At 49.4% G+C, this 26,780-nt stretch overlaps 1 protein-coding gene across 5 annotated transcripts in view; it reads right to left on the bottom strand.

Annotated features, from left to right (window-relative positions):
• sh3d21 (SH3 domain containing 21) overlaps positions 1 to 26,780 on the bottom strand; it is a 135,045-nt gene that overhangs the window by 25,626 nt on the left and 82,639 nt on the right. For 4 of the 5 annotated variants that reach the window (XM_041213141.1, XM_041213138.1, XM_041213140.1 and 1 more), the window contains 2 exons: positions 23,990 to 24,105; positions 20,459 to 20,709 (listed from right to left, as the gene is read on the bottom strand). In XM_041213141.1, the coding sequence (XP_041069075.1) occupies positions 20,459 to 20,709; positions 23,990 to 24,105 (367 nt within the window). The remainder of the gene's footprint in view (positions 1 to 20,458; positions 20,710 to 23,989; positions 24,106 to 26,780) is intronic. The other variant, XM_041213139.1, reaches the window with a different exon arrangement.

Below are 26,780 nucleotides of genomic sequence, written 5' to 3' on the forward strand. Positions count from 1 at the left end.
CCAGTGTGATAACCCTGCTCTCTCCTGTCCCCAGTGTGATGATCCTGCTCTCTCCTATCCCCAGTATGATATTCTGCTCTCTCCTGTCCCCAGTGTGATAATCCTGCTCTCTTCAATCCTCAGTGTGTTAATGTTGCTCTCTTCTGTCCGCAGTGTGATAATCCTGCTCTCTCGAGTCCCCAGTGTGATAATCCGGCTCTCTCCTGTCTTCATTGTGATAACCCTTCCCACTCCTGCCCCAGTGTGATATTCCGCTCTCTCCTGTCGCCAGTGTGATAATCCTGCTCTCTCCTGTCCCTAGTGTGATATTCGCCTCTCTCATGTCCCCAGTGTGATAATCCTGCTCTCTTCTGTCCTCTAGTTGATGATGCTGCTGTCTCCGGTCCACAGTGTGATACTCCTGCTCTCTCCTAGCCACGTTGTGGTAATTCTGCTCTCTGCTGTCCCCAAGCGATAATTCTGCTCCCTCCTGTCCCCAGTGTGATAATCCTGCTCTCTCATGTCCTCACGTGATAATCCTGCTCTCTCCGGTCCCCAGTGTGATAACCGTGCTCTATCCTGTCCCCAGTGTGATAATCCTACTCTCTCCTGTCCCCAGTGTGATAATCCTGATCTCTCCTGTCCCAAGTGTGATAATCCTTCTCTCTCCAGTCCCCAGTGTGATAATCCTACTCTCTTCTGTCCCCTGGTTGATGATGCTGCTCTCTCCTGTCCCCACGTGATAATTCTGCTCTCTCCGGTCCCCAGTGTGACAATCCTGCTCTCTCCTGTCCTCATGTGATAATCCTGCTCTCTCCGGTCCCCAGTGTGATAATCCTGCTCTCTCGTGTCCTCAGTGTGATAACACGGCTCTATCCCGTCCCCAGTTTGATAATCTTGCTCTCTCCATTCCCCAGTGTGATATCCTGCTCTCTCCTATCCTCAGTGTGATAATCCTGCTCTGTCCTGTTCCCTGGTTGATGATGCTGCTCTTTCCAAACCCCAGTGTGATAATCCTGCTCTCTCATGTAATCAGTGTGATAATCCTGCTCTCTCCTGTCCCCAGTGTGATAATCCTGCTCTCTCCTGCCCCAGTGTGTTAAGCCTGCTCTCTTCTGTCCCTTGGTTGATGAAGCTGCTGTCTCCGGTCCCCAGTTTGATAATCCTGCTCTCTCCTAGCCACGTTGCGATAATTCTGCTCTCTCCTGTCCCCACATGATAATTCTGCTCCCTCCGGTCCCCCGTGTGATAATCCTGCTCTCTCCTGTCCTCACGCGATAATCCTGCTCTCTCCTGTCCCCAGTGTGATAATCCTGCTCTCTCCGGGCCCGAGTGTGATAATCCTGCTCTCTCGTGTCCTCAGTGTCATAACCCTGCACTATCCTGTCCCCAGTGTGATAATCCTGCTCTCTCCTTTCCTCAGTCTGATAATCCTGCTCTCTTCTATCCTCAGTGTGTTAATGCTGCTCCCTCCTATCCCCAGTGTGATAATCCTGCTCTCTCCTGTCCTCAGTGTGATAATCCTGCTGTCTCCTGTCCCCAGTGTAATATCCTGCTCTCCCCTGTCCCCAGTGTGACAACCGTACTCTCTCCTGTCTTCAGTGTAATAACCCTGCTCTCTCCTGTCCCCAGTGTGATAACCCGGCTCTCTCCTGTCCCCAGTGTGATAATCCTGCTCTCTCCTGTCCCCAGTGTGATGATCCTGCTCTCTCCTGTCCCCAGTGTGATATCCGCCTCTCTCCTGTCCCCAGTGTGATAATCCTGCTCTCTCCTAGCCACGTTGTTGATAATTCTGCTCTCTCCTATCCCCACGTGATAATTCTGCACTCTCCAACCCCAGTGTAATAATCCTGCTCTCTGCTGTCCTCACGTGATAATCCTGCTCTCTCCGGTCCCCAGTGTGATAATCCTGCTCTCTTGTGTCCCCAGTGTGATAACCCTGCTCTCTCCTGTCTTCAGTGTGATAACCCTGCTCTCTCGTCCCCAGTGTGATAACCCTGCTCTCTCCTGTCCCCAGTGTGATGATCCTGCTCTCTCCTGTCCCCAGTGTGATGATCCTGCTCTCTCCTATCACCAGTGTGATATTCTGCTCTCTTCTATCCTCAGTGTGTTAATGTTGCTCTCTCCTGTCCGCAGTGTGATATTCCTGCTCTCTCCTGTCCCCAGTGTGATAATCCTGCTCTCTCCTGTCTTCATTGTGATAACCCTTCCCACTCCTGCCCCAGTGTGATATTCCGCTCTCTCCTGTCGCCAGTGTGATAATCCTGCTCTCTCCTGTCCCTAGTGTGATATTCGCCTCTCTCATGTCCCCAGTGTGATAATCCTGCTCTCTTCTGTCCTCTAGTTGATGATGCTGCTGTCTCCGGTCCCCAGTGTGATACTCCTGCTCTCTCCTAGCCACGTTGTGATAATTCTGCTCTCTCCTGTCCCCACGCGATTATTCTGCTCTCTCCTGTCCCCAGTGTGATAATCCTGCTCTCTCATGTCCTCACGTGATAATCCTGCTCTCTCCGGTCCCCAGTGTGATAACCGTGCTCTATCCTGTCCCCAGTGTGATAATCCTACTCTCTCCTGTCCCCAGGGTGATAATCCTGATCTTTCCTGTCCCCAGTGTGATAACCCTTCTCTCTCCAGTCCCCAGTGTGATAATCCTGCTCTCTCCTGTCCCCAGTGTGATGATCCTGCTCTCTACTGTCCTCAGTGTGATATCCGCCTCTCTCTGTCCCCAGTGTGATAATCCTACTCTCTTCTGTCCCCTGGTTGATGATGCTGCTGTCTCCGGTCCCCAGTGTGATAATCCTGCTCTCTCCTAGCCACATTGTGATAATTCTGCTCTCTCTTGTCCCCACGTGATAATTCTGCTCTCTCCGGTCCCCAGTGTGACAATCCTGCTCTCTCCTGTCCTCACGTGATAATCCTGCTCTCTCCGGTCCCCAGTGTGATAATCCTGCTCTCGCCGGTCCTCAGTGTGATAATCCTGCTCTCTCGTGTCCTCAGTGTGATAACCCTGCTCAATCCTGTCCCCAGTGTGATAATCCTGCTCTCTCCTTTCCTCAGTGTGATAATCCTGCTCTCTTCTATCCTCAGTGTGTTAATGCTGCTCTCTCCTGTCCCCAGTGTGATAATCCTGCTCTCTCCTGTCCTCAGTGTGATAATCCTGCTGTCTCCTGTCCCCAGTGTAATATCCTGCTCTCTCCTGTGCCCAGTGTGATAAACGCTGCTCACTCCTGTCTTCAGTGTGATAATCCTGCTCTCTTCCATCCTCAGTGTGTTAATGCTGCTCTCTCCTGTCCCCAGTGTGATAATCCTGCTCTCTTCTATCCTCAGTGTGTTAATGCTGCTCTCTCCTGTCCCCAGTGTGATAATCCTGCTCTCTCCAAGCCACGTTGTGATAATTCTGCTGTCTCCTGTCCCCACGTGATAATTCTGCTCTCTCCGGTCCCCAGTGTGACAATCCTGCTCTCTCCTGTCCTCACGTGATAATCCTGCTCTCTCCGGTCCCCAGTGTGATAATCCTGCTCTCTCGTGTCCTCAGTGTGATAACACTGCTCTATCCTGCCCCAGTTTGATAATCTTGCTCTCTCCTTTCCCCAGTGTGATATCCTGCTCTCTCCTTTCCTCAGTGTGATAATCCTGCTCTCTCCTATCCTCAGTGCGATAATCCTGCTCTTTCCTGTTCCCTGGTTGATGATGCTGCTCTTTCCTATCCCCAGTGTGATAATCCTGCTCTCTCCTGTCCCCAGTGTGATAATCCTGCTCTCTCCTGTCTTCAGTGTGATGATTCTGCTCTCTCATATCCCCAGTGTGATATTCTGCTCTCTCCGGTCCCCAGTGTGATAATCCTGCTCTCTTCTAACCTCAGTGTGTTAATATTGCTCTCTCCTGTCCGCAGTGTGATAATCCTGCTCTCTCCTGTCCCCAGTGTGATAATCCTGCTCTCTCCTGTCGCCAATGTGATAATCCTGCTCTCTCCTGTCCTCAGTGTGATATCCGCCTCTCTCCTGTCCCCAGTGTGATAATCCTGCTCTCTTCTGTCCCCTGGTTGATGATGCTGCTGTCTCCGGTCCACAGTGTGATAATCCTGCTCTCTCCTAGCCACGTTGTGATAATTCTGCTCCCTCCCGTCCCCAGTGTGATAATCCTGCTCTCTCCTGTCCTCACGTGATAATTCTGCTCTCTCCGGTCCCCAGTGTGATAATCCTGCTCTCTCCTGTCCTCACGTGATAATCCTGCTCTCTCATGTCCCCAGTGTGATAATCCTGCTCTCTCCGGTCCCGAGTGTGATAATCCTGCTCTCTCATGTCCTCAGTGTCATAACCCTGCTCTATCCTGTCCCCAGTGTGATAATCCTGCTCTGTCCTTTCCTCAGTCTGATAATCCTGCTCTCTTCTATCCTCAGTGTGTGAATGCTGCTCTCTCCTATCCCCAGTGTGATAAACCTGCTCTCTCCTGTCCTCAGTGTGATAATCCTGCTCTCTCCTGTCCCCAGTGTGAAAACCCTACTCTCTCCTGTCTTCAGTGTAATAACCCTGCTCTCTCCTGCCCCAGTGTGATAACCCTGCTCTCTCCTGTCCGCAGTGTGATAATCCTGCTCCCTCCTGTCCCCAGTGTGATGATCCTGCTCTCTCCTGTCCCCAGTGTGATATCCTCCTCTCTCCTGTCCCCAGTGTGATAATCCTGCTCTCTTCTGTCCCCTGGTTGATGATGCTGCTGTCTCCGGTCCCCAGTGTGATAATCCTGCTCTCTCCAAGCCACGTTGTTGATAATTCTGCTCTCTCCTATCCCCACGTGATAATTCTGCTCTCTCCGGTCCCCAGTGTGATAATCCTGCTCTCTCGTGTCCCCAGTGTGATAACCCTGCGCTATCCTGTCCCCAGTTTGATAATCCTGCTCTCTCCTTTCCCCAGTGTGATATCCTGCTCTCTCCTGTCCCCAGTGTGATAATCCTGCTCTCTCATGTCCTCAGTGTGATAATCCTGCTTTTTCCTGTTACCTGGTTGATGATGCTGCTCTTTTCTATCCCCAGTGTGATATTCCTGATCTCTCCTGTGCCCAGTTTGATAATCTTGCTCTCTCCTTTCCCCAGTGTGATATCCTGCTCTCTCCTGTTCCCAGTTTGATGATGCAGCTCTTTCCTATCCCCAGTGTGATAATCCTGCTCTCTCATGTACTCAGTGTGATAATCCTGCTCTCTCCAGTCCCCAGTGTGATAATCCTGCTCTCTCCTGTCTTCAGTGTGATAACCCTGCTCTCTCATCCCCAGTGTGATAACCCTGCTCTCTCCTGTCCCCAGTGTGATGATCCTGCTCTCTCCTATCCCCAGTGTGATATTCTGCTCTCTCCGGTCCCCAGTGTGATAATCCTGCTCTCTCGTGTCCCCCGTGTGATAACCCTGCTCTATCCTGTCCCCAGTTTGATAATCTTGCTCTCTCCTTTCCCCAGTGTGATATCCAGCTCTCTCCTGTCCCCAGTGTGATAATCCTGCTCTCTCCTGTCCTCAGTGTGATAATCCTGCTCTTTCCTGTTACCTGGTTGATGATGCTGCTCTCTTCTATCCCCAGTGTGATATTCCTGATCTCTCCTGTGCCCAGTTTGATAATCTTGCTCTCTCCTTTCCCCAGTGTGATATCCTGCTCTGTCCTGTTCCCAGTTTGATGATGCAGCTCTTTCCTATCCCCAGTGTGATAATCCTGCTCTCTCATGTACTCAGTGTGATAATCCTGCTCTCTCCTGTCCCCAGTGTGATAATCCTGCTCTCTCCTGTCTTCAGTGTGATAACCCTGCTCTCTCGTCCCCAGTGTGATAACCCTGCTCTCTCGTCCCCAGTGTGATAATCCTGCTCTCTTCTATCCTCAGTGTGTTAATGTTGCTCTCTTCTGTCCGCAGTGTGATAACCCTTCCCACTCCTGTCCTCAGTGTGATATTCCTGCTCTCTCCTGTCGCCAGTGTGATAATCCTGCTCTCTCCTGTCCCTAGTGTGATATTCGCCTCTCTCATGTCCCCAGTGTGATAATCCTGCTCTCTTCTGTCCTCTAGTTGATGATGCTGCTGTCTCCGGTCCCCAGTGTGATACTCCTGCTCTCTCCTAGCCACGTTGAGATAATCCTGCTCTCTCCTGTCTTCATTGTGATAACCCTGCTCTCTCGTCCCCAGTGTGATAACCCTGCTCTCTCCTGTCCCCAGTGTGATAATCCTGCTCTCTTCTATCCTCAGTGTGTTAATGTTGCTCTCTTCTGTCCGCAGTGTGATAACCCTTCCCACTCCTGTCCTCAGTGTGATATTCCTGCTCTCTCCTGTCGCCAGTGTGATAATCCTGCTCTCTCCTGTCCCTAGTGTGATATTCGCCTCTCTCATGTCCCCAGTGTGATAATCCTGCTCTCTTCTGTCCTCTAGTTGATGATGCTGCTGTCTCCGGTCCCCAGTGTGATACTCCTGCTCTCTCCTAGCCATGTTGTGGTAATTCTGCTCTCTGCTGTCCCCAAGCGATAATTCTGCTCCCTCCTGTCCCCAGTGTGATAACCCTGCTCTCTCATGTCCTCACGTGATAATCCTGCTCTCTCCGGTCCCCAGTGTGATAATCCTGCTCTCTCCGGTCCTCAGTGTGATAATCCTGCTCTCTCGTGTCCTCAGTGTGATAACCCTGCTCTATCCTGTCCCCAGTGTGATAATCCTGCTCTCTCCTTTCCTCAGTGTGATAATCCTGCTCTCTTCTATCCTCAGTGTGTTAATGCTGCTCTCTCCTGTCGCCAATGTGATAATCCTGCTCTCTCCTGTCCCCAGTGTGATATCCGCCTCTCTCCTGTCCCCAGTGTGATAATCCTGCTCTCTTCTGTCCCCTGGTTGATGATGCTGCTGTCTCCGGTCCACAGTGTGATAATCCTGCTCTCTCCTAGCCACGTTGTGATAATTCTGCTCCCTCCCGTCCCCAGTGTGATAATCCTGCTCTCTCCTGTCCTCACGTGATAATTCTGCTCTCTCCGGTCCCCAGTGTGATAATCCTGCTCTCTCCTGTCCTCACGTGATAATCCTGCTCTCTCATGTCCTCAGTGTGATAATCCTGCTCTCTCCGGTCCCGAGTGTGATAATCCTGCTCTCTCATGTCCTCAGTGTCATAACCCTGCTCTATCCTGTCCCCAGTGTGATAATCCTGCTCTGTCCTTTCCTCAGTCTGATAATCCTGCTCTCTTCTATCCTCAGTGTGTGAATGCTGCTCTCTCCTATCCCCAGTGTGATAAACCTGCTCTCTCCTGTCCTCAGTGTGATAATCCTGCTCTCTCCTGTCCCCAGTGTGAAAACCCTACTCTCTCCTGTCTTCAGTGTAATAACCCTGCTCTCTCCTGCCCCAGTGTGATAACCCTGCTCTCTCCTGTCCGCAGTGTGATAATCCTGCTCCCTCCTGTCCCCAGTGTGATGATCCTGCTCTCTCCTGTCCCCAGTGTGATATCCTCCTCTCTCCTGTCCCCAGTGTGATAATCCTGCTCTCTTCTGTCCCCTGGTTGATGATGCTGCTGTCTCCGGTCCCCAGTGTGATAATCCTGCTCTCTCCAAGCCACGTTGTTGATAATTCTGCTCTCTCCTATCCCCACGTGATAATTCTGCTCTCTCCGGTCCCCAGTGTGATAATCCTGCTCTCTCGTGTCCCCAGTGTGATAACCCTGCGCTATCCTGTCCCCAGTTTGATAATCCTGCTCTCTCCTTTCCCCAGTGTGATATCCTGCTCTCTCCTGTCCCCAGTGTGATAATCCTGCTCTCTCCTATCCTCAGTGTGATAATCCTGCTCTTTCCTGTTCCCTGGTTGATGATGCTGCTCTTTCCTATCACCAGTGTGATAACCCTGCTCTATCCTGTCCCCACTGTGATAACCCTGCTCTCTCGTGTCCCCAGTGTGATGATTCTGCTCTCTCCTATCTCCAGTGTGATATTCTGCTCTCTCCTGTCCCCAGTGTGATAATCCTGCTCTCTTCTATCCTCAGTGTGTTAATATTGCTCTCTCCTGTCCGCAGTGTGATAATCCTGCTCTCTCCTGTCCCCAGTGTGATAATCCTGCTCTCTCCTGTCTTCAGTGTGATAACCCTTCCCTCTCCTGTCCACAGTGTGATATTCCGCTCTCTCCGGTCGCCAGTGTGATAATCCTGCTCTCTCCTGTCCCCAGTGTGATATCCGCCTCTCTCCTCTCCCCAGTGTGATAATCCTGCTCTCTTCTGTCCCCTGGTTGATGATGCTGCTGTCTCCGGTCCCCAGTGTGATAATCCTGCTCTCTCCTAGCCACGTTGTGATAATTCTGCTCCCTCCCGTCCCCAGTGTGATAATCCTACTGTCTCCTGTCCTCACGTGATAATCCTGCTCTCTCCTGTCTTCAGTGTGATAACCCTGCTCTCTCCTGTCCCCAGTGTGATGATCCTGCTCTCTCCTGTCCCCAGTGTGATGATCCTGCTCTCTCCTGTCCCCAGTGTGATGATCCTGCTCTCTCCTGTCCCCAGTGTGATATCCGCTTCTCTCCTGTCCCCAGTGTGATAATCCTGCTCTCTTCTGTCCCCTGGTTGATGATGCTGCTCTCTCCGGTCCCCAGTGTGATAATCCTGCTCCCTCCTAGCCACGTTGTGATAATTCTGCTCCCTCCCGTCCCCAGTGTGATAATCGTGCTCTCTCCGGTCCCCAGTGTGATAATCCTGCTCTCTCTTAGCCACGTTGCAATAATGCTGCTCCCTCCTGTCCCCACATGATAATTCTGCTCCCTCCGGTCCCCAGTGTGATAATCCTGCTCTCTCCTGTACTCACGTGATAATCCTGCAATCTCCTGTCCCCAGTGTGATAATCCTGCACTCTCGTGTCCTCAGTGTGATAACCCTGCTCTATTCTGTCCCCAGTGTGATAATCCTGCTCTCTCCTGTCCTCAGTGTGATAATCCTGCTGTCTCCTGTCCCCAGTGTAATATCATGCTCTCTCCTGTGCCCAGTGTGATAAACCCTACTCACTCCTGTCTTCAGTGTGATAACCCGGCTCTCTCCTGTCCCCAGTGTGATATCCTCCTCTCTCCTGTCCCCAGTGTGATAATCCTGCTCTCTTCTGTCCCCTGGTTGATGATGTGCTGTCTCCGGTCCCCAGTGTAAAAATCCTGCTCTCTCCTAGCCACGTTGTGAAAATTCTGCTCTCTCCTGTCCCCACGTGATAATTCTGCTCTCTCCTGTCCCCAGTGTGATAACCCTGCTCTCTCCTGTCCCCAGTGTGATAACCCTGCTCTCTCCTGTCCCCATTGTGATGATCCTGCTCTCTCCTGTCCCCAGTGTGATATTCCGCTCTCTCCTGTCCCCAGTGTGATAATCCTGCTCTCTTCTATCCTCAGTGTGTTAACGTTGCTCTCTCCTGTCCGCAGTCTGATAATCCTGCTCTCCCCGGTCCCCAGTGTGATATCCTGCTCTCTCCTGTCCCCAGTGTGATAAGCCTGCTCTCTCCTGTCCCCAGTGTGATATTCTGCTCTCTCCTGTCCCCAGTGTGATAATCCTGCTCTCTCCTGTCCCTAGTGTGATATCCGCATCTCTCCTCTCCCCAGTGTGATAATCCTGCTCTCTTCTGTCCCCTGGTTGATGATGCTGCTGTCTCCGGTCCCCAGTGTGATAATCCTGCTCTCTCCTAGCCACGTTGTGATAATTCTGCTCCCTCCCGTCCCCAGTGTGATAATCCTACTGTCTCCTGTCCTCACGTGATAATCCTGCTCTCTCCTGTCTTCAGTGTGATAACCCTGCTCTCTCCTGTCCCCAGTGTGATGACCCTGCTCTCTCCTGTCCCCAGTGTGATGATCCTGCTCTCTCCTGTCCCCAGTGTGATATCCGCTTCTCTCCTGTCCCCAGTGTGATAATCCTGCTCTCTTCTGTCCCCTGGTTGATGATGCTGCTCTCTCCGGTCCCCAGTGTGATAATCCTGCTCTCTCCTAGCCACGTTGTGATAATTCTGCTCCCTCCCGTCCCCAGTGTTATAATCCTGCTCTCTCCGGTCCCCAGTGTGATAATCCTGCTCTCTCTTAGCCACGTTGCGATAATGCTGATCTCTCCTGTCCCCACATGATAATTCTGCTCCCTCCGGTCGCCAGTGTGATAATCCTGCTCTCTCCTGTCCTCACGTGATAATCCTGCAATCTCCTGTCCCCAGTGTGATAATCCTGCACTCTCGTGTCCTCAGTGTGATAACCCTGCTCTATTCTGTCCCCAGTGTGATAATCCTGCTCTCTCCTGTCCTCAGTGTGATAATCCTGCTGTCTCCTGTCCCCAGTGTAATATCCTGCTCTCTCCTGTGCCCAGTGTGATAAACCCTACTCACTCCTGTCTTCAGTGTGATAACCCGGCTCTCTCCTGTCCCCAGTGTGATAAGCCTGCTCTCTTCTATCCTCAGTGTGTTAATGCTGCTCTCTCCTGTCCCCAGTGTGATAATCCTGCTCTTTCCTGTCCTCAGTGTGATAATCCTGCTCTCTCCTGTCCCCATTGTGATATCCTGCTCTCCCCTGTCCCCAGTGTGATATCCTGCTCTCTCCTGTCCCCATTGTGATATTCCTGCTCTCTCCTAACCTCAGTGTGATAATTCTGCTCTTTCCTGTCCCCTGGTTGATGATGCTGCTCTTTCCTATCCCCAGTGTGATAATCCTGCTCTCTCCTGTACTCAGTGTGATAATCCTGCTCTCTCCTGTCCCAAGTGTGATAATCCTGCTCTCTCCTTCCTTCAGTGTGATAACCCTGCTCTCTCCCGTCCCCAGTGTGGTGATCCTGCTCTCTCCTGTCCCCAGTGTGATATTCCTCTCCCTCCTGTCCCCAGTGTGATAATCCTGCTCTCTTCTATCCTCAGTGTGTTAACGTTGCTCTCTCCTGTCCGCAGTGTGATAATCCTGCTCTCCCCGGTTCCCAGTGTGATATCCTGCTCTCTCCTGTCCCCAGTGTGATAATCCTGCTCTCTCCTGTCCTCAGTGTGATAACCCTGCTCTCTTCTGTCCCCAGTGTGATATTCTGCTCTCTCCTGTCCCCAGTGTGATATCCTCCTCTCTTCTGTCCCCATTGTGATAATCCTGCTCTCTTCTGACCCCTGGCTGATGATGTGCTGTCTCCGGTCGCTAGTGTGAAAATCCTGCTCTCTCCTAGCCACGTTGTGAAAATTCTGCTCTCTCCAGTCCCCACGTGAAAATTCTGCTCTCTCCTGTCCTCAGTGTGATAATCCTGCTCTCTCCTGTCCTCACGTGATAATCCTGCTCTCTCCTGTCCCCAGTGTGATAACCCTGCTCTCTCCAGTCCCCAGTGTGATAACCCTGATCTCTCCTGTCCCCAGTGTGATGATCCTGATCTCTCCTGTCCCCAGTGTGATATTCCGCTCTCTCCTGTACCCAGTGTGATAATCCTGCTCGCTCCTGTGTTCAGTGTGATAACCCTTCTCTCTCCTGTCCCCAGTGTGATATTCAGCTCTCTCCTATCCCCAGTGTGATAATCCTGCTCGCTCCTGTGTTCAGTGTGATAACCCTTCTCTCTCCTGTCCCCAGTGTGATATTCTGCTCTCTCCTGTCCCCAGTGAGATAATCCTGCTCTCTCCTGTACTCAGTGTGATAATCCTGCTCTCTTCTGTCCCCAGTGTGTTAATGCTGCTCTCTCCTGTCCACAGTGTGATAATCCTGCTTTCTCCTGTCCCCAGTGTGATGATCCTGCTCTCTCCTGTCCCCAGTGAGATATTCTGCTCTCTCCTGTCCCCAGTGTGATAATCCTGTTCTCTTCTATCCTCAGTGTGTTAATGCTGCTCTCTCCAGTCCCCAGTGTGATAATCCTGCTCTCTCCTGTCTCCAGTGTGATATTCTGCACTCTCCTGTCCCCAGTGTGATAATCCTGCTCTCTCCGGTCCCTAGTGTGATAATCCTGCTCTCTCCTGTCTTCAGTGTGATAATCATGCTCTCTCCTGTCCCCAGTCTGATAACCCTGCTCTCTCCTGTCCCCAGTGTGATGATCCTGCTCTCTCCTGTCCCCAGTGTGATATTCCGCTCTCTACTGTCCCCAGTTTGATAATCCGGCTCTCTTCTATCTTCAGTGTGTTAACGTTGCTCTCTCCTGTCCGCAGTGTGATAATCCTGCTCTCCCCGGTCCCCAGTGTGATATCCTGCTCTCTCCGGTCCCCAGTGTGATAATCCTGCTCTCTTCTGTCCCCTAGTTGATTATGCTGCTGTCTCCGATCCCCAGTGTGATAATCCTGCTCTCTCCTAGCCACGTTGTGATAATTCTGCTCTCTCCTGTACCCACGTGATAATTCTGCTCTCTCCGGTCCTCACGTGATAATGCTGCTCTCTCCGGTCCCCAGTGTGATAATCCTGCTCTCTCGTGTCCTCAGTGTGATAACACTGCTCTATCCTGTCCCCAGTTTGATTATCTTGCTCTCTCCTTTCCCCAGTGTGATATCCTGCTCTCTCCTGTCCCCATTGTGATAATCCTGCTTTCTCCTGTCCCCAGTGTGATGATCCTACTCTCTCCTGTCCCCAGTGTGATATTCTGCTCTCTCCTGTCCCCAGTGTGATAATCCTGCTCTCTTCTATCCTCAGTGTGTTAATGCTGCTCTCTCCAGTCCCCAGTGTGATAATCCTGCTCTCTCCTGTCTCCAGTGTGATAATCCTGCTCTCTCCTGTCCCCAGTGTGATAATCCTGCTCTTTCCTGTCCTCAATGTGATAATCCTGCTCTCTCCTCTCCCCATTGTGATATCCTGCTCTCTCCTGTCCCCAGTGTGATAATCCTGCTCTTTCCTGTCCTCAATGTGATAATCCTGCTCTCTCCTTTCCCCATTGTGATATCCTGCTCTCTCCTGTCCCCAGTGTGATATCCTGCTCTCTCCTGTCCCCATTGTGATATCCTGCTCTCTCCTGTCCCCAGTGTGATATCCTGCTCTCTCCTGTCCCCAGTGTGATATTCCTGATCTCTCCTATCCTCAGTGTGATAATTCTGCTCTTTCCTGTCCCCTGGTTGATGATGCTGCTCTTTCCTATCCCCAGTGTGATAATCCTGCTCTCTCCTGTCCCCAGTGTAATAATCCTGCTCTTTCCTTCCTTCAGTGTGATAACCCTGCTCTCTCCTGTCCCCAGTGTGATAATCCTGCTCTCTTCTATCCTCAGTGTGTTAACGTTGCTCTCTCCTGTCCGCAGTGTGACAATCCTGCTCTCCCCGGTCCCCAGTATGATATCCTGCTCTCTCCTGTCCCCAGTGTGATAATCCTGCTCTCTCCTGTCTTCTGTGTGATAACCCTGCTCTCTCCTGTCCCAAGCGTGATATTCTGCTCTCTCCTGTCCCCAGTGTGATAATCCTGCTCTCTCCTGTCCCCAGTGTGATATCCTCCTCTCTCCTGTCCCCAGTGTGATAATCCTGCTCTCTTCTGTCCCCTGGTTGATGATGTGCTGTCTCCAGTCCCCAGTGTGAAAATCCTGCTCTCTCCTAGCCACGTTTTGAAAATTCTGCTCTCTCCTGTCCCCACGTGATAATTCTGCTCTCTCCTGTCCCCAGTGTGATAATCCTGCTCTCTCGTGTCCTCAGTGTGATAACACTGCTCTATCCCGTCCCCAGTGTGGTGATCCTGCTCTCTCCTGTCCCCAGTGTGATATTCCTCTCCCTCCTGTCCCCAGTGTGATAATCCTGCTCTCTTCTATCCTCAGTGTGTTAACGTTGCTCTCTCCTGTCCGCAGTGTGATAATCCTGCTCTCCCCGGTTCCCAGTGTGATATCCTGCTCTCTCCTGTCCCCAGTGTGATAATCCTGCTCTCTCCTGTCCTCAGTGTGATAACCCTGCTCTCTTCTGTCCCCAGTGTGATATTCTGCTCTCTCCTGTCCCCAGTGTGATATCCTCCTCTCTTCTGTCCCCATTGTGATAATCCTGCTCTCTTCTGACCCCTGGCTGATGATGTGCTGTCTCCGGTCGCTAGTGTGAAAATCCTGCTCTCTCCTAGCCACGTTGTGAAAATTCTGCTCTCTCCAGTCCCCACGTGAAAATTCTGCTCTCTCCTGTCCTCAGTGTGATAATCCTGCTCTCTCCTGTCCTCACGTGATAATCCTGCTCTCTCCTGTCCCCAGTGTGATAACCCTGCTCTCTCCAGTCCCCAGTGTGATAACCCTGATCTCTCCTGTCCCCAGTGTGATGATCCTGATCTCTCCTGTCCCCAGTGTGATATTCCGCTCTCTCCTGTACCCAGTGTGATAATCCTGCTCGCTCCTGTGTTCAGTGTGATAACCCTTCTCTCTCCTGTCCCCAGTGTGATATTCAGCTCTCTCCTATCCCCAGTGTGATAATCCTGCTCGCTCCTGTGTTCAGTGTGATAACCCTTCTCTCTCCTGTCCCCAGTGTGATATTCTGCTCTCTCCTGTCCCCAGTGAGATAATCCTGCTCTCTCCTGTACTCAGTGTGATAATCCTGCTCTCTTCTGTCCCCAGTGTGTTAATGCTGCTCTCTCCTGTCCACAGTGTGATAATCCTGCTTTCTCCTGTCCCCAGTGTGATGATCCTGCTCTCTCCTGTCCCCAGTGAGATATTCTGCTCTCTCCTGTCCCCAGTGTGATAATCCTGTTCTCTTCTATCCTCAGTGTGTTAATGCTGCTCTCTCCAGTCCCCAGTGTGATAATCCTGCTCTCTCCTGTCTCCAGTGTGATATTCTGCACTCTCCTGTCCCCAGTGTGATAATCCTGCTCTCTCCGGTCCCTAGTGTGATAATCCTGCTCTCTCCTGTCTTCAGTGTGATAATCATGCTCTCTCCTGTCCCCAGTCTGATAACCCTGCTCTCTCCTGTCCCCAATGTGATGATCCTGCTCTCTCCTGTCCCCAGTGTGATATTCCGCTCTCTACTGTCCCCAGTTTGATAATCCGGCTCTCTTCTATCTTCAGTGTGTTAACGTTGCTCTCTCCTGTCCGCAGTGTGATAATCCTGCTCTCCCCGGTCCCCAGTGTGATATCCTGCTCTCTCCGGTCCCCAGTGTGATAATCCTGCTCTCTTCTGTCCCCTAGTTGATTATGCTGCTGTCTCCGATCCCCAGTGTGATAATCCTGCTCTCTCCTAGCCACGTTGTGATAATTCTGCTCTCTCCTGTACCCACGTGATAATTCTGCTCTCTCCGGTCCTCACGTGATAATGCTGCTCTCTCCGGTCCCCAGTGTGATAATCCTGCTCTCTCGTGTCCTCAGTGTGATAACACTGCTCTATCCTGTCCCCAGTTTGATTATCTTGCTCTCTCCTTTCCCCAGTGTGATATCCTGCTCTCTCCTGTCCCCATTGTGATAATCCTGCTTTCTCCTGTCCCCAGTGTGATGATCCTACTCTCTCCTGTCCCCAGTGTGATATTCTGCTCTCTCCTGTCCCCAGTGTGATAATCCTGCTCTCTTCTATCCTCAGTGTGTTAATGCTGCTCTCTCCAGTCCCCAGTGTGATAATCCTGCTCTCTCCTGTCTCCAGTGTGATAATCCTGCTCTCTCCTGTCCCCAGTGTGATAATCCTGCTCTTTCCTGTCCTCAATGTGATAATCCTGCTCTCTCCTCTCCCCATTGTGATATCCTGCTCTCTCCTGTCCCCAGTGTGATAATCCTGCTCTTTCCTGTCCTCAATGTGATAATCCTGCTCTCTCCTTTCCCCATTGTGATATCCTGCTCTCTCCTGTCCCCAGTGTGATATCCTGCTCTCTCCTGTCCCCATTGTGATATCCTGCTCTCTCCTGTCCCCAGTGTGATATCCTGCTCTCTCCTGTCCCCAGTGTGATATTCCTGATCTCTCCTATCCTCAGTGTGATAATTCTGCTCTTTCCTGTCCCCTGGTTGATGATGCTGCTCTTTCCTATCCCCAGTGTGATAATCCTGCTCTCTCCTGTCCCCAGTGTAATAATCCTGCTCTTTCCTTCCTTCAGTGTGATAACCCTGCTCTCTCCTGTCCCCAGTGTGATAATCCTGCTCTCTTCTATCCTCAGTGTGTTAACGTTGCTCTCTCCTGTCCGCAGTGTGACAATCCTGCTCTCCCCGGTCCCCAGTATGATATCCTGCTCTCTCCTGTCCCCAGTGTGATAATCCTGCTCTCTCCTGTCTTCTGTGTGATAACCCTGCTCTCTCCTGTCCCAAGCGTGATATTCTGCTCTCTCCTGTCCCCAGTGTGATAATCCTGCTCTCTCCTGTCCCCAGTGTGATATCCTCCTCTCTCCTGTCCCCAGTGTGATAATCCTGCTCTCTTCTGTCCCCTGGTTGATGATGTGCTGTCTCCAGTCCCCAGTGTGAAAATCCTGCTCTCTCCTAGCCACGTTTTGAAAATTCTGCTCTCTCCTGTCCCCACGTGATAATTCTGCTCTCTCCTGTCCCCAGTGTGATAATCCTGCTCTCTCGTGTCCTCAGTGTGATAACACTGCTCTATCCCGTCCCCAGTGTGGTGATCCTGCTCTCTCCTGTCCCCAGTGTGATATTCCTCTCCCTCCTGTCCCCAGTGTGATAATCCTGCTCTCTTCTATCCTCAGTGTGTTAACGTTGCTCTCTCCTGTCCGCAGTGTGATAATCCTGCTCTCCCCGGTTCCCAGTGTGATATCCTGCTCTCTCCTGTCCCCAGTGTGATAATCCTGCTCTCTCCTGTCCTCAGTGTGATAACCCTGCTCTCTCCTGTCCCCAGTGTGATAATCCTGCTCTCTCCTGTCCCCAGTGTGATATCCTCCTCTCTCCTGTCCCCAGTGTGATAATCCTGCTCTCTTCTGTCCCCTGGTTGATGATGTGCTGTCTCCAGTCCCCAGTGTGAAAATCCTGCTCTCTCCTAGCCACGTTTTGAAAATTCTGCTCTCTCCTGTCCCCACGTGATAATTCTGCTCTCTCCTGTCCCCAGTGTGATAACCCTGCTCTCTCCTGTCCCCAGTGTGATATCCTCCTCTCTTCTGTCCCCATTGTGATAATCCTGCTCTCTTCTGACCCCTGGCTGATGATGTGCTGTCTCCGGTCGCTAGTGTGAAAATCCTGCTCTCTCCTAGCCACGTTGTGAAAATTCTGCTCTCTCCAGTCCCCACGTGAAAATTCTGCTCTCTCCTGTCCTCAGTGTGATAATCCTGCTCTCTCCTGTCCTCACGTGATAATCCTGCTCTCTCCTGTCCCCAGTGTGATAACCCTGCTCTCTCCTGTCCCCAGTGTGATATTCAGCTCTCTCCTATCCCCAGTGTGATAATCCTGCTCGCTCCTGTGTTCAGTGTGATAACCCTTCTCTCTCCTGTCCCCAGTGTGATATTCTGCTCTCTCCTGTCCCCAGTGAGATAATCCTGCTCTCTCCTGTACTCAGTGTGATAATCCTGCTCTCTTCTGTCCCCAGTGTGTTAATGCTGCTCTCTCCTGTCCACAGTGTGATAATCCTGCTTTCTCCTGTCCCCAGTGTGATGATCCTGCTCTCTCCTGTCCCCAGTGAGATATTCTGCTCTCTCCTGTCCCCAGTGTGATAATCCTGTTCTCTTCTATCCTCAGTGTGTTAATGCTGCTCTCTCCAGTCCCCAGTGTGATAATCCTGCTCTCTCCTGTCTCCAGTGTGATATTCTGCACTCTCCTGTCCCCAGTGTGATAATCCTGCTCTCTCCGGTCCCTAGTGTGATAATCCTGCTCTCTCCTGTCTTCAGTGTGATAATCATGCTCTCTCCTGTCCCCAGTCTGATAACCCTGCTCTCTCCTGTCCCCAGTGTGATGATCCTGCTCTCTCCTGTCCCCAGTGTGATATTCCGCTCTCTACTGTCCCCAGTTTGATAATCCGGCTCTCTTCTATCTTCAGTGTGTTAACGTTGCTCTCTCCTGTCCGCAGTGTGATAATCCTGCTCTCCCCGGTCCCCAGTGTGATATCCTGCTCTCTCCGGTCCCCAGTGTGATAATCCTGCTCTCTTCTGTCCCCTAGTTGATTATGCTGCTGTCTCCGATCCCCAGTGTGATAATCCTGCTCTCTCCTAGCCACGTTGTGATAATTCTGCTCTCTCCTGTACCCACGTGATAATTCTGCTCTCTCCGGTCCTCACGTGATAATGCTGCTCTCTCCGGTCCCCAGTGTGATAATCCTGCTCTCTCGTGTCCTCAGTGTGATAACACTGCTCTATCCTGTCCCCAGTTTGATTATCTTGCTCTCTCCTTTCCCCAGTGTGATATCCTGCTCTCTCCTGTCCCCATTGTGATAATCCTGCTTTCTCCTGTCCCCAGTGTGATGATCCTACTCTCTCCTGTCCCCAGTGTGATATTCTGCTCTCTCCTGTCCCCAGTGTGATAATCCTGCTCTCTTCTATCCTCAGTGTGTTAATGCTGCTCTCTCCAGTCCCCAGTGTGATAATCCTGCTCTCTCCTGTCTCCAGTGTGATAATCCTGCTCTCTCCTGTCCCCAGTGTGATAATCCTGCTCTTTCCTGTCCTCAATGTGATAATCCTGCTCTCTCCTCTCCCCATTGTGATATCCTGCTCTCTCCTGTCCCCAGTGTGATAATCCTGCTCTTTCCTGTCCTCAATGTGATAATCCTGCTCTCTCCTTTCCCCATTGTGATATCCTGCTCTCTCCTGTCCCCAGTGTGATATCCTGCTCTCTCCTGTCCCCATTGTGATATCCTGCTCTCTCCTGTCCCCAGTGTGATATCCTGCTCTCTCCTGTCCCCAGTGTGATATTCCTGATCTCTCCTATCCTCAGTGTGATAATTCTGCTCTTTCCTGTCCCCTGGTTGATGATGCTGCTCTTTCCTATCCCCAGTGTGATAATCCTGCTCTCTCCTGTCCCCAGTGTAATAATCCTGCTCTTTCCTTCCTTCAGTGTGATAACCCTGCTCTCTCCTGTCCCCAGTGTGATAATCCTGCTCTCTTCTATCCTCAGTGTGTTAACGTTGCTCTCTCCTGTCCGCAGTGTGACAATCCTGCTCTCCCCGGTCCCCAGTATGATATCCTGCTCTCTCCTGTCCCCAGTGTGATAATCCTGCTCTCTCCTGTCTTCTGTGTGATAACCCTGCTCTCTCCTGTCCCAAGCGTGATATTCTGCTCTCTCCTGTCCCCAGTGTGATAATCCTGCTCTCTCCTGTCCCCAGTGTGATATCCTCCTCTCTCCTGTCCCCAGTGTGATAATCCTGCTCTCTTCTGTCCCCTGGTTGATGATGTGCTGTCTCCAGTCCCCAGTGTGAAAATCCTGCTCTCTCCTAGCCACGTTTTGAAAATTCTGCTCTCTCCTGTCCCCACGTGATAATTCTGCTCTCTCCTGTCCCCAGTGTGATAACCCTGCTCTCTCCTGTCCCCAGTGTGATAACCCTGCTCTCTCCTGTCCCCAGTGTGATGATCCTGCTCTCTCCTGTCCCCAGTGTGATATTCCGCTCTCTCCTGTCCCCAGTGTGATAATCCTGCTCTCTTCTATCCTCAGTGTGTTAACGTTGCTCTCTCCTGTCCGCAGTCTGATAATCCTGCTTCCCCGGTCCCCAGTGTGATAATCCTGCTCTCTCCTAGCCACATTGTGATAATTCTGCTCTCTCCTGTCCCCACGTCATAACCCTGCTCTCTCGTGTCCTCAGTGTGATAACATTGCTCTATCCTGTCCCTAATGTGATAATCCTGCTCTCTCCTTTCCTCAGTGTGATAATCCTGCTCTCTTCTATCCTCAGTGTGTTAATGCTGCTCTCTCCTGTCCCCAGTGTGATAATCCTGCTCTCTCCTGTCCTCATTGTGATAATCCTGCTCTCTCCTGTCCCCATTGTAATAGTCCTGCTCTCTCCTGTCCTCATTGAGATAATCCTGTTCTTTCCTGTCCCCAGTGTTATAACCCTGCTCTCTTCTTTCCCTAGTGTGATAATCCTGCTCTCTCCTGTCCCCAGTGTGATAGTCCTGCTGTCTCCTATCCCTAGTGTTATAATCCTGCTCTCTTCTGTTCCCGATGTGATAATCCTCCTCTCTCCTATCCCCATTGTGATGATCCTGATCTCTCCTGTCTCCCAATTGATGATACTGCTCTCTCCTGTCTCCAGTGTGATAATCCTGCTCTCTCCAGTCCCCAGTGTGATAATCCTGCTCTTTCCTGTCCCCAGTGTGATAATCCTGCGCTCTCCTGTCCCCAGTGTTATAATCCTGCTCTCTTTTGTCACCAGTGTGATAATCCTGCTTTCTCCTGTCTTCAGTGTGATAATCCTGCTCTCTCCTATCCCTAGTGTTATAATCCTGCTCTCTTCTGTACCCGTGTGATAACCCTGCTCTCTCCAGTCCCCCGATTGATGATACTGCTCTCTCCTGTCCCCAGTGTGATAATCCTGCTCTCTCCTATCCCCATTGTGATATATCTGCTCCTTCCTGCCCCCAGTGTGATAATCCTGCTCTCTCCTGTCTTCAGTGTGATAATCCTGCTCTCTCCTATCCCTAGTGTTATAATCCTGCTCTCTCTTGTCCCCAGTGTGATAGCCCTGCTCTCTCCTGTCCCCAGTTTGATGATAATGGTTTGTCTGCTCTCAGATATTATAAAGAGTGGGAGCAGTTTCTGAATTGAAGGATACTTACAAATGCAGATTCTTCAGTAGATCCAAGTTTAGCTGCAGACTTCGCACATCTGCTCTCAGCTCCACAAGTGATGTGGCCTTGTCCTCCCTCTCCGCCTCTCTCTGTAGTTTGTTTGATGAATTAGGCAAGACTGTGCCTGGTTTGACAGCAGTCGAGTGGAGCTTTTTCCATGGGGGCGGCTCAGACAGCTGGGTGGTTAGAGCAGTTAGCTTCACTGTTGCTGTTGGGCGTGGTGACCTCTTGACATCCTGCTGTAGGCAGTTTAAGAAAAAGAGAGATTGAAATCTGCTGCATGTACCCACAATGAGAATGAAAGCAAAGGTAAAGCAGAGGAGATTTACAGGAGAGATTCCAGGGGTGAGGCGTTGTGGGGGAGGAGGGGGCTCCATTCACATAAAGACCTGAGAGAAACTGGAATCATTTACCTTGGAGCAGAGAACATTAAAGTGAGATTCACTAGAGATATTTAACATTGTGAAATATTCTGATAAAATAAAGGAACATAAGTCTTTCCACTGACAGGAGGGTCATGGAGGACATGGGCTCAAAATAATTATCTAAAGAAGCGGGTGTGAAAATGAAAAGGATTCTTTTATGCAGTGAGTTGTCACAATCTGGAATGCACTACCTGTAACAGTGCTGGACAAAATATCGAATGGGAATTTCATAAATAATATATAAAATTCTCGGGACTACGGGGAATTAAATGGATAGTTCTTTCAAAGACCTGGCACGGGCACAATGGGCCAAATGGCCTCTTTCTGCTTTGTAAAATGCTGTGATTGCCTCAGAGACTATTTGTAGTCAGTGCCATGTTGTGCCAGGGTGTCTAATGCCAAGGCTTCTGCCAGTTATAGCTTTGCCACCAGATGCACAAAGGCAGTAGATGCTGACTCCTCCTGTGATGTTCTCTCCCAGATTAAATTCTTACTGCCTTCCTGCACCACTGCGGGGAGGGGATTTACTTGAATGCAAATTGCAGCCATACACTCCCATTCTCACTTCCCATAAGGTGCCTCAGGAACTCCAACAAAGTCCACCAGCCCCCCTAGGGAGGAAAATTTAAGGGGAAAAAAACTAATAGAGAATGAGGAAGTGAACAAATAGGCAAATTTTTAAAAATCTCTTGCTCTCATAAGTTCAACGTTAGCTCATAAAGCCAGCACATGGTGTTCAAATTAAATCCCTCTAAAACCATGCCCCCAACCCCCCCACCCCACCTGGCTCCCTGTCCTCGTAAACAGCACTGCCCCACACGTACGCTGAAAACACACAAGCTGGCTGAAACCAGCCGTGCTGCACTTCACTTACCGCTCCATGTTCAACCACCTACTGCCCGCCTTCCATTTCAGTACCCCATATGGAGAACCCTTCCTAAACAAGTTCTAACAGCAAACATTCCTTGGATCAAGGAATGTGGAACAGGGGAAGTCATGAACAAGTTCCTTGTGACAAACCCCATCTGTCAAATGGCAGGCTTTGAACTGCCACGGGCGTGACAGTGGCCTTTGTTAAAAAGGTTCAGAAAAGGCCAGGGTCCCTCTGCAGCCAACTCCCACCACTGCGGCCTCAGTACAAACCCCTTATGTACTTGTGGAGAGGCACAAACAATGGGGAGGCTATTGGTTGGCTTCAGGGATTCACATTCGCTAAATAAATACTAATATTACTCAGACTTCTGGCCAGCAGCACTTGCCGGTCACCTCCAGATCACCTTTGACCTTCAGGAGACCTGCCGCTCTTAGTTTCTCTGGTTGCCCATCCAAGGTCTATCAGCTGTGGGACATTTGCTCGAGTCAGCTAAGAGGGGTACCTACTGGGATTCGAACCCTGCTCAGAGGACTGAAGAAATAAAGTAATTTTGAGAGGAAAAACCCAACCAAATCAATATATTGTAAGATATATTTAAAAGATCTTTGCAGTTGCATATTTCCTGTTCACAAACTTCACTTCCTGTTGTCAAAGATTTTAGGTCATGCTTTTGATGTCAACATTTAACACCACATAAGAACTAGGAGCAGGAGTAGACCATACAGCTGGTTGAGCCTGCTCTGCTATTCAATAAGATCATGGCTGATGAAACGGAAGACATGTTGCCGAAGCTTTTTGTCTTGCACTCATTAGGACAAATGCAAGAATGTCAAATTTGCAAGATCACAACAATTTATACTACAGGAGAAAAGGGTGCTGATTGGTTCACAAGTTGACTCTGATTGGCCAAGGTGTTGCCTAGGAGCCACTGCTGACTGTTCGTAATAGGCAGAGTGTAGACCGTACTCAACCAACCCGTGCTTGCAAAACCCAAAACAAAATGTCTGCTGTTAGATACGATTCTGTAATTGGGCAGCACTTGCTGAACTATCCTGAGTGCACCAATAGCTACACTAACAACCAATTTAAGGTAATCAGTTAAGCTCATAACATGGCTCATGTTTACGCTTGCTAGAAACAACATACATTCATGTGCAGGGACCCATTATCTGCAAACAAAAGCAATATGTTCAAGCCTTGCACCTTTTTTGAATTATCTGCAACCTTGGGAAAGCTCCAATTGATTTCTCCATAGCAACACCTCAGCCAATCAGAGTTGACTTAGCAACCAATCAGCACCTTTTTGTCCTGTAATATAATTGTGATTTTTGAAATTTGGCATTCATGGGTTTGTCCCGCTGAGTGCAAGATGAAAAGCCCTGGCAAACTGTTCCTCTTTTCAGCAATATTATGGCTCATCTTCTGCCTGCTCCCAACAAACCTCAATTCCTTGAAAGACCAAAAACATGTCTAATCAAACCTTAAATATATTCAATGATGGAGCATTGATCTTTGAGTGGAGAATTCCAAAGTTTCACAACACTTTGAGAGAAAAAAATTCTCATCTTAGTCCTAAATGATCAACTCCTTATCCTGAAACATCCCCATGTTTTAGATTCCCCAGTTAGGGGAAACAGTCCACCAGTGTTTACCATATAAAGCACCTTCAGAATTTTCTATGTTTCAATGAGATCATCTCTCAATCTTCTAAACTCCAGACACTTTAGCCCCAAATCGCTCAGCTTTGCATCCCAGTAACCAATCTACCGAATCTTCCCTGTACTACCTCCAAGGCAAGTATATCCTTCCTTAGATATGGAGACCAATACTATGCACAGTACTCCAGTTGTGATCTGACCAAAGCCCTGTACAATTGTAGCAAGATTTTCTTATTCTTGTACTCTAATCCCCTTGCAATCAGTTATAATAGAAATTCCCTATGTAAACAGAGGCTGGGCAGAACTGTGGCCGCAAGTTCCCTTGTATCTTGTGCCACCATTGGCACTTCATCATGAACAATGCCATAGGAGATCTACTGACACCAGGCAAAAACTGAAGGAGATTAACGTATCCGTTGAGGTCCCAATGTTTTGAGCTACCTTTCCCTTTCAGACCAAGTTCTTAATGTTTTTTCTCTTAAAATTTGCTTTGACATTTGTGATCTCCCCTCATGCAAGCGATGGGAGCTGCTCAGAGCCAAGGTGCAAATGGGAGACTCACGGCAGGTGAAGCAACAAACTGAGAGGGTGGCCTGCGTCCCTTGGGTTTGGGCCTGTCTGTTGTTGGGTGCTTCAGCCTCTCTGTTGATCCAGTGAGTGTGTCAAAGGTGACCGAGTCTAAGGGGGGGGAAACAAACACAAAATATTTTTAACTCTGAGTTTCCGGAGGTAGGATAATGGGTTTTAATTCATCCCAGTTTTGCAGTCAATTGAATATTAGCCATTAACTGGCGGTAATTTTATGCACAGTGCCTTTAAGAAATACGTGCCTAAAAGGTCACGTGATTTCCATGTCAGCTGCTGCGTAAGGGACTTAACCAAATATTTCAGATATAATGCCTTAGAAACAGCATTAATTACAACTGCCATCTATAGAAATACGTTCTTTGGATCTAAAATTCTAAGAAGACACTTCAGTGCACTACTGACGGAGTATCGCCCTGGTGGAGGTGCCATCTTTTGGATGAGACATTAAACTGAAGGTCTGTCTGCTGTCTCAGTGCATGTAAAAATTCTCACAAGTGCTATTTTGAAGAAGAAGCGGGAGGTTTTCCTGGATGTCCTGGTCAATCTTTATCCCTCAACCAAATCAAGCAGATTATCTGGTTATTATCACATTGCTTTTTGTGGGAGCTTGCTGTGAACAAACTGGCTGTCCACATTATAACAGTGGCAGTTAATTGTATGTTAATTGTAGGCAGGTGGTAAGCATTAACTGGGCACTCACTTTGCCCCCTATAAATAGACACAGACTAAACTGTAGTTGTTCGGTTAAGAGGTATATGTAATATGTTATTCTGTAAATAAATATGTATAAAGATTGGTTCCAGTTGTATCCTTCACCAACAGGCCTTCTGCAATAGAACAGTGACTACACTTGAATAAGCACTTCATTGAATGTAAAGTAATTTGGGAATCTTGCTGAATTGAAAGGCACTATATAAATGCAAGTTTTTCTGTCAAATTCACTCAACACCAGCAGCTTGCATTTACATACTGATTCAGCAGCCAGAATATAACACCGAGTCACAAAAAGAGATCTAGGGCAAGTGACCAAAAGTTTGGTCAAATAGGTAAGTTCCAAGGAGTATCTTAAAGAAGAAGAAAGAGGCAGAGAGGTTTAGGGAGGAACTTCCAGAGTTTAAGACCAAGGCAGCTGAAGGTATGATTCCCATTGGTGCAGCATTCAAAATCAAGGATGTACAAATAGCCAGAATTGGAAAAGCACAGAGATTTTGGATGTTGTAGGGCTGGAGGAGGTTACAAAAATTAGGAGGAATTTAAAATATGTTCCAGAAATTTGGTTTTGAAAATGTGCAGCGTATAAATTGCTTTTAGCTCTGCTCCTCATTTATCTCTTTACTCTGGGACTCGGTCCAATTCAACCTCGAATGAAGGACTAGCAATCTTGTCTACCTGCTGGCTGTCAGGGTCTGACAGGCAATGGGCATCAAGCGATTTTTTTCACATAATTCCTTTCCCTATTTTTTAATCTAGCATTGGGTTATACAAGTCTCAAGGGAGTTAGAAGAAGCTATCACAACTTGAATGCTCGTATTCTTAACTATCCTGACGCCCCCCCCACCCCGATAGATTTCAACACGAGTGATTGAACAAGAAAGAGACAACCCGCAATTATATTGCACCTTTCACATCCACGGGATTGTTTAAAAGAGCTTTACAACTAATTTAGAAATGTTGTCGCTGCTGTAATGTGGGAAACACCAAAATCCCACAAACAGCAAATGACATAAATAACTAATTAGCCTGTTTTTGATGGTGTTGGTTGAGGGATGGTGTTGGCTGGGTTGGTGGGGTTGGGGAACTGCGGTGGGGCGGGGTGGGGGGGTTGGTGGTGGGTCTTCATCTGTTCTTCTTCGAACAGATAGGGCCTTGGTTTAATACCTCAGCTAAAAGATGACACCTCTGACAGTGCAGCGATCCTTCAGTGTGCATTAAAGCGTCAGCATAGATTTGCTGCTCACCCTCTGGAGTGAGTCCTAAACTGACCACCTGCTGACTCAGTATGAATGTTACCTCTGGGCCATATTCAGCACATGATTATTGATGATAAGTTTACAGCAATACAGAGAAGTGGTTTTGGAAGTGTGAGGTCATGCACTTTGGTAGGAGGAATGGAGACATAGACAATTTTCTAAATGGGGAGAGAATTCAGAAATCTGGAGCGCAAAGGGACTTGGGAGTCCTAGTCCAGGATTTTCTTAAGGTTAACTTGCAAGTTGAGTCGGTAGTTAGGAAGGCAAATGCAATGTTGGCATTTATTTCGAGATGACTGGAATATAAAAGCAGGGATGTGCTGCTGAGGCTTTATAAGGCACTGGTCAGACCACATTTAGAATATTGTGAGCAATTTTGGGCCCTGTATCTCAGGAAGGATGTGCTGGCCCTCGAGAGGGTCCAGAGGAGGTTCATGAGAATGATCCCAGGAATGAAAGGCTTAACATATGAGGAACGTTTGAGGACTCTGGGTCTATACTCGATGGAGTTTAGAAGGATGAGGGGGGATCTGATTGAAACTTACAGAATACTGAAAGGCCTGGATAGAGTGGACATGGGGAAGATGTTTCCATTAGTAGGAGAGACTAGGACCCGAGGGCACCACCTCAGAGTAAAGGGGAGACCTTTTAGAACAGAGATGAGGAGAAACTTCTTTAGCCAGAGACTGGTGAATCTATGGAATTCATTGCTACAGAAGGCTGTGGAGGCCAGGTCATTGAGTGTATTCAAGACCGAGATAGATAGGTTCTTGATTGGTAAGGGGATCAAAGGTT

This window comes from Carcharodon carcharias, chromosome 19, assembly GCF_017639515.1.
Source record: "Carcharodon carcharias isolate sCarCar2 chromosome 19, sCarCar2.pri, whole genome shotgun sequence".
NCBI lineage: Eukaryota > Metazoa > Chordata > Chondrichthyes > Lamniformes > Lamnidae > Carcharodon > Carcharodon carcharias.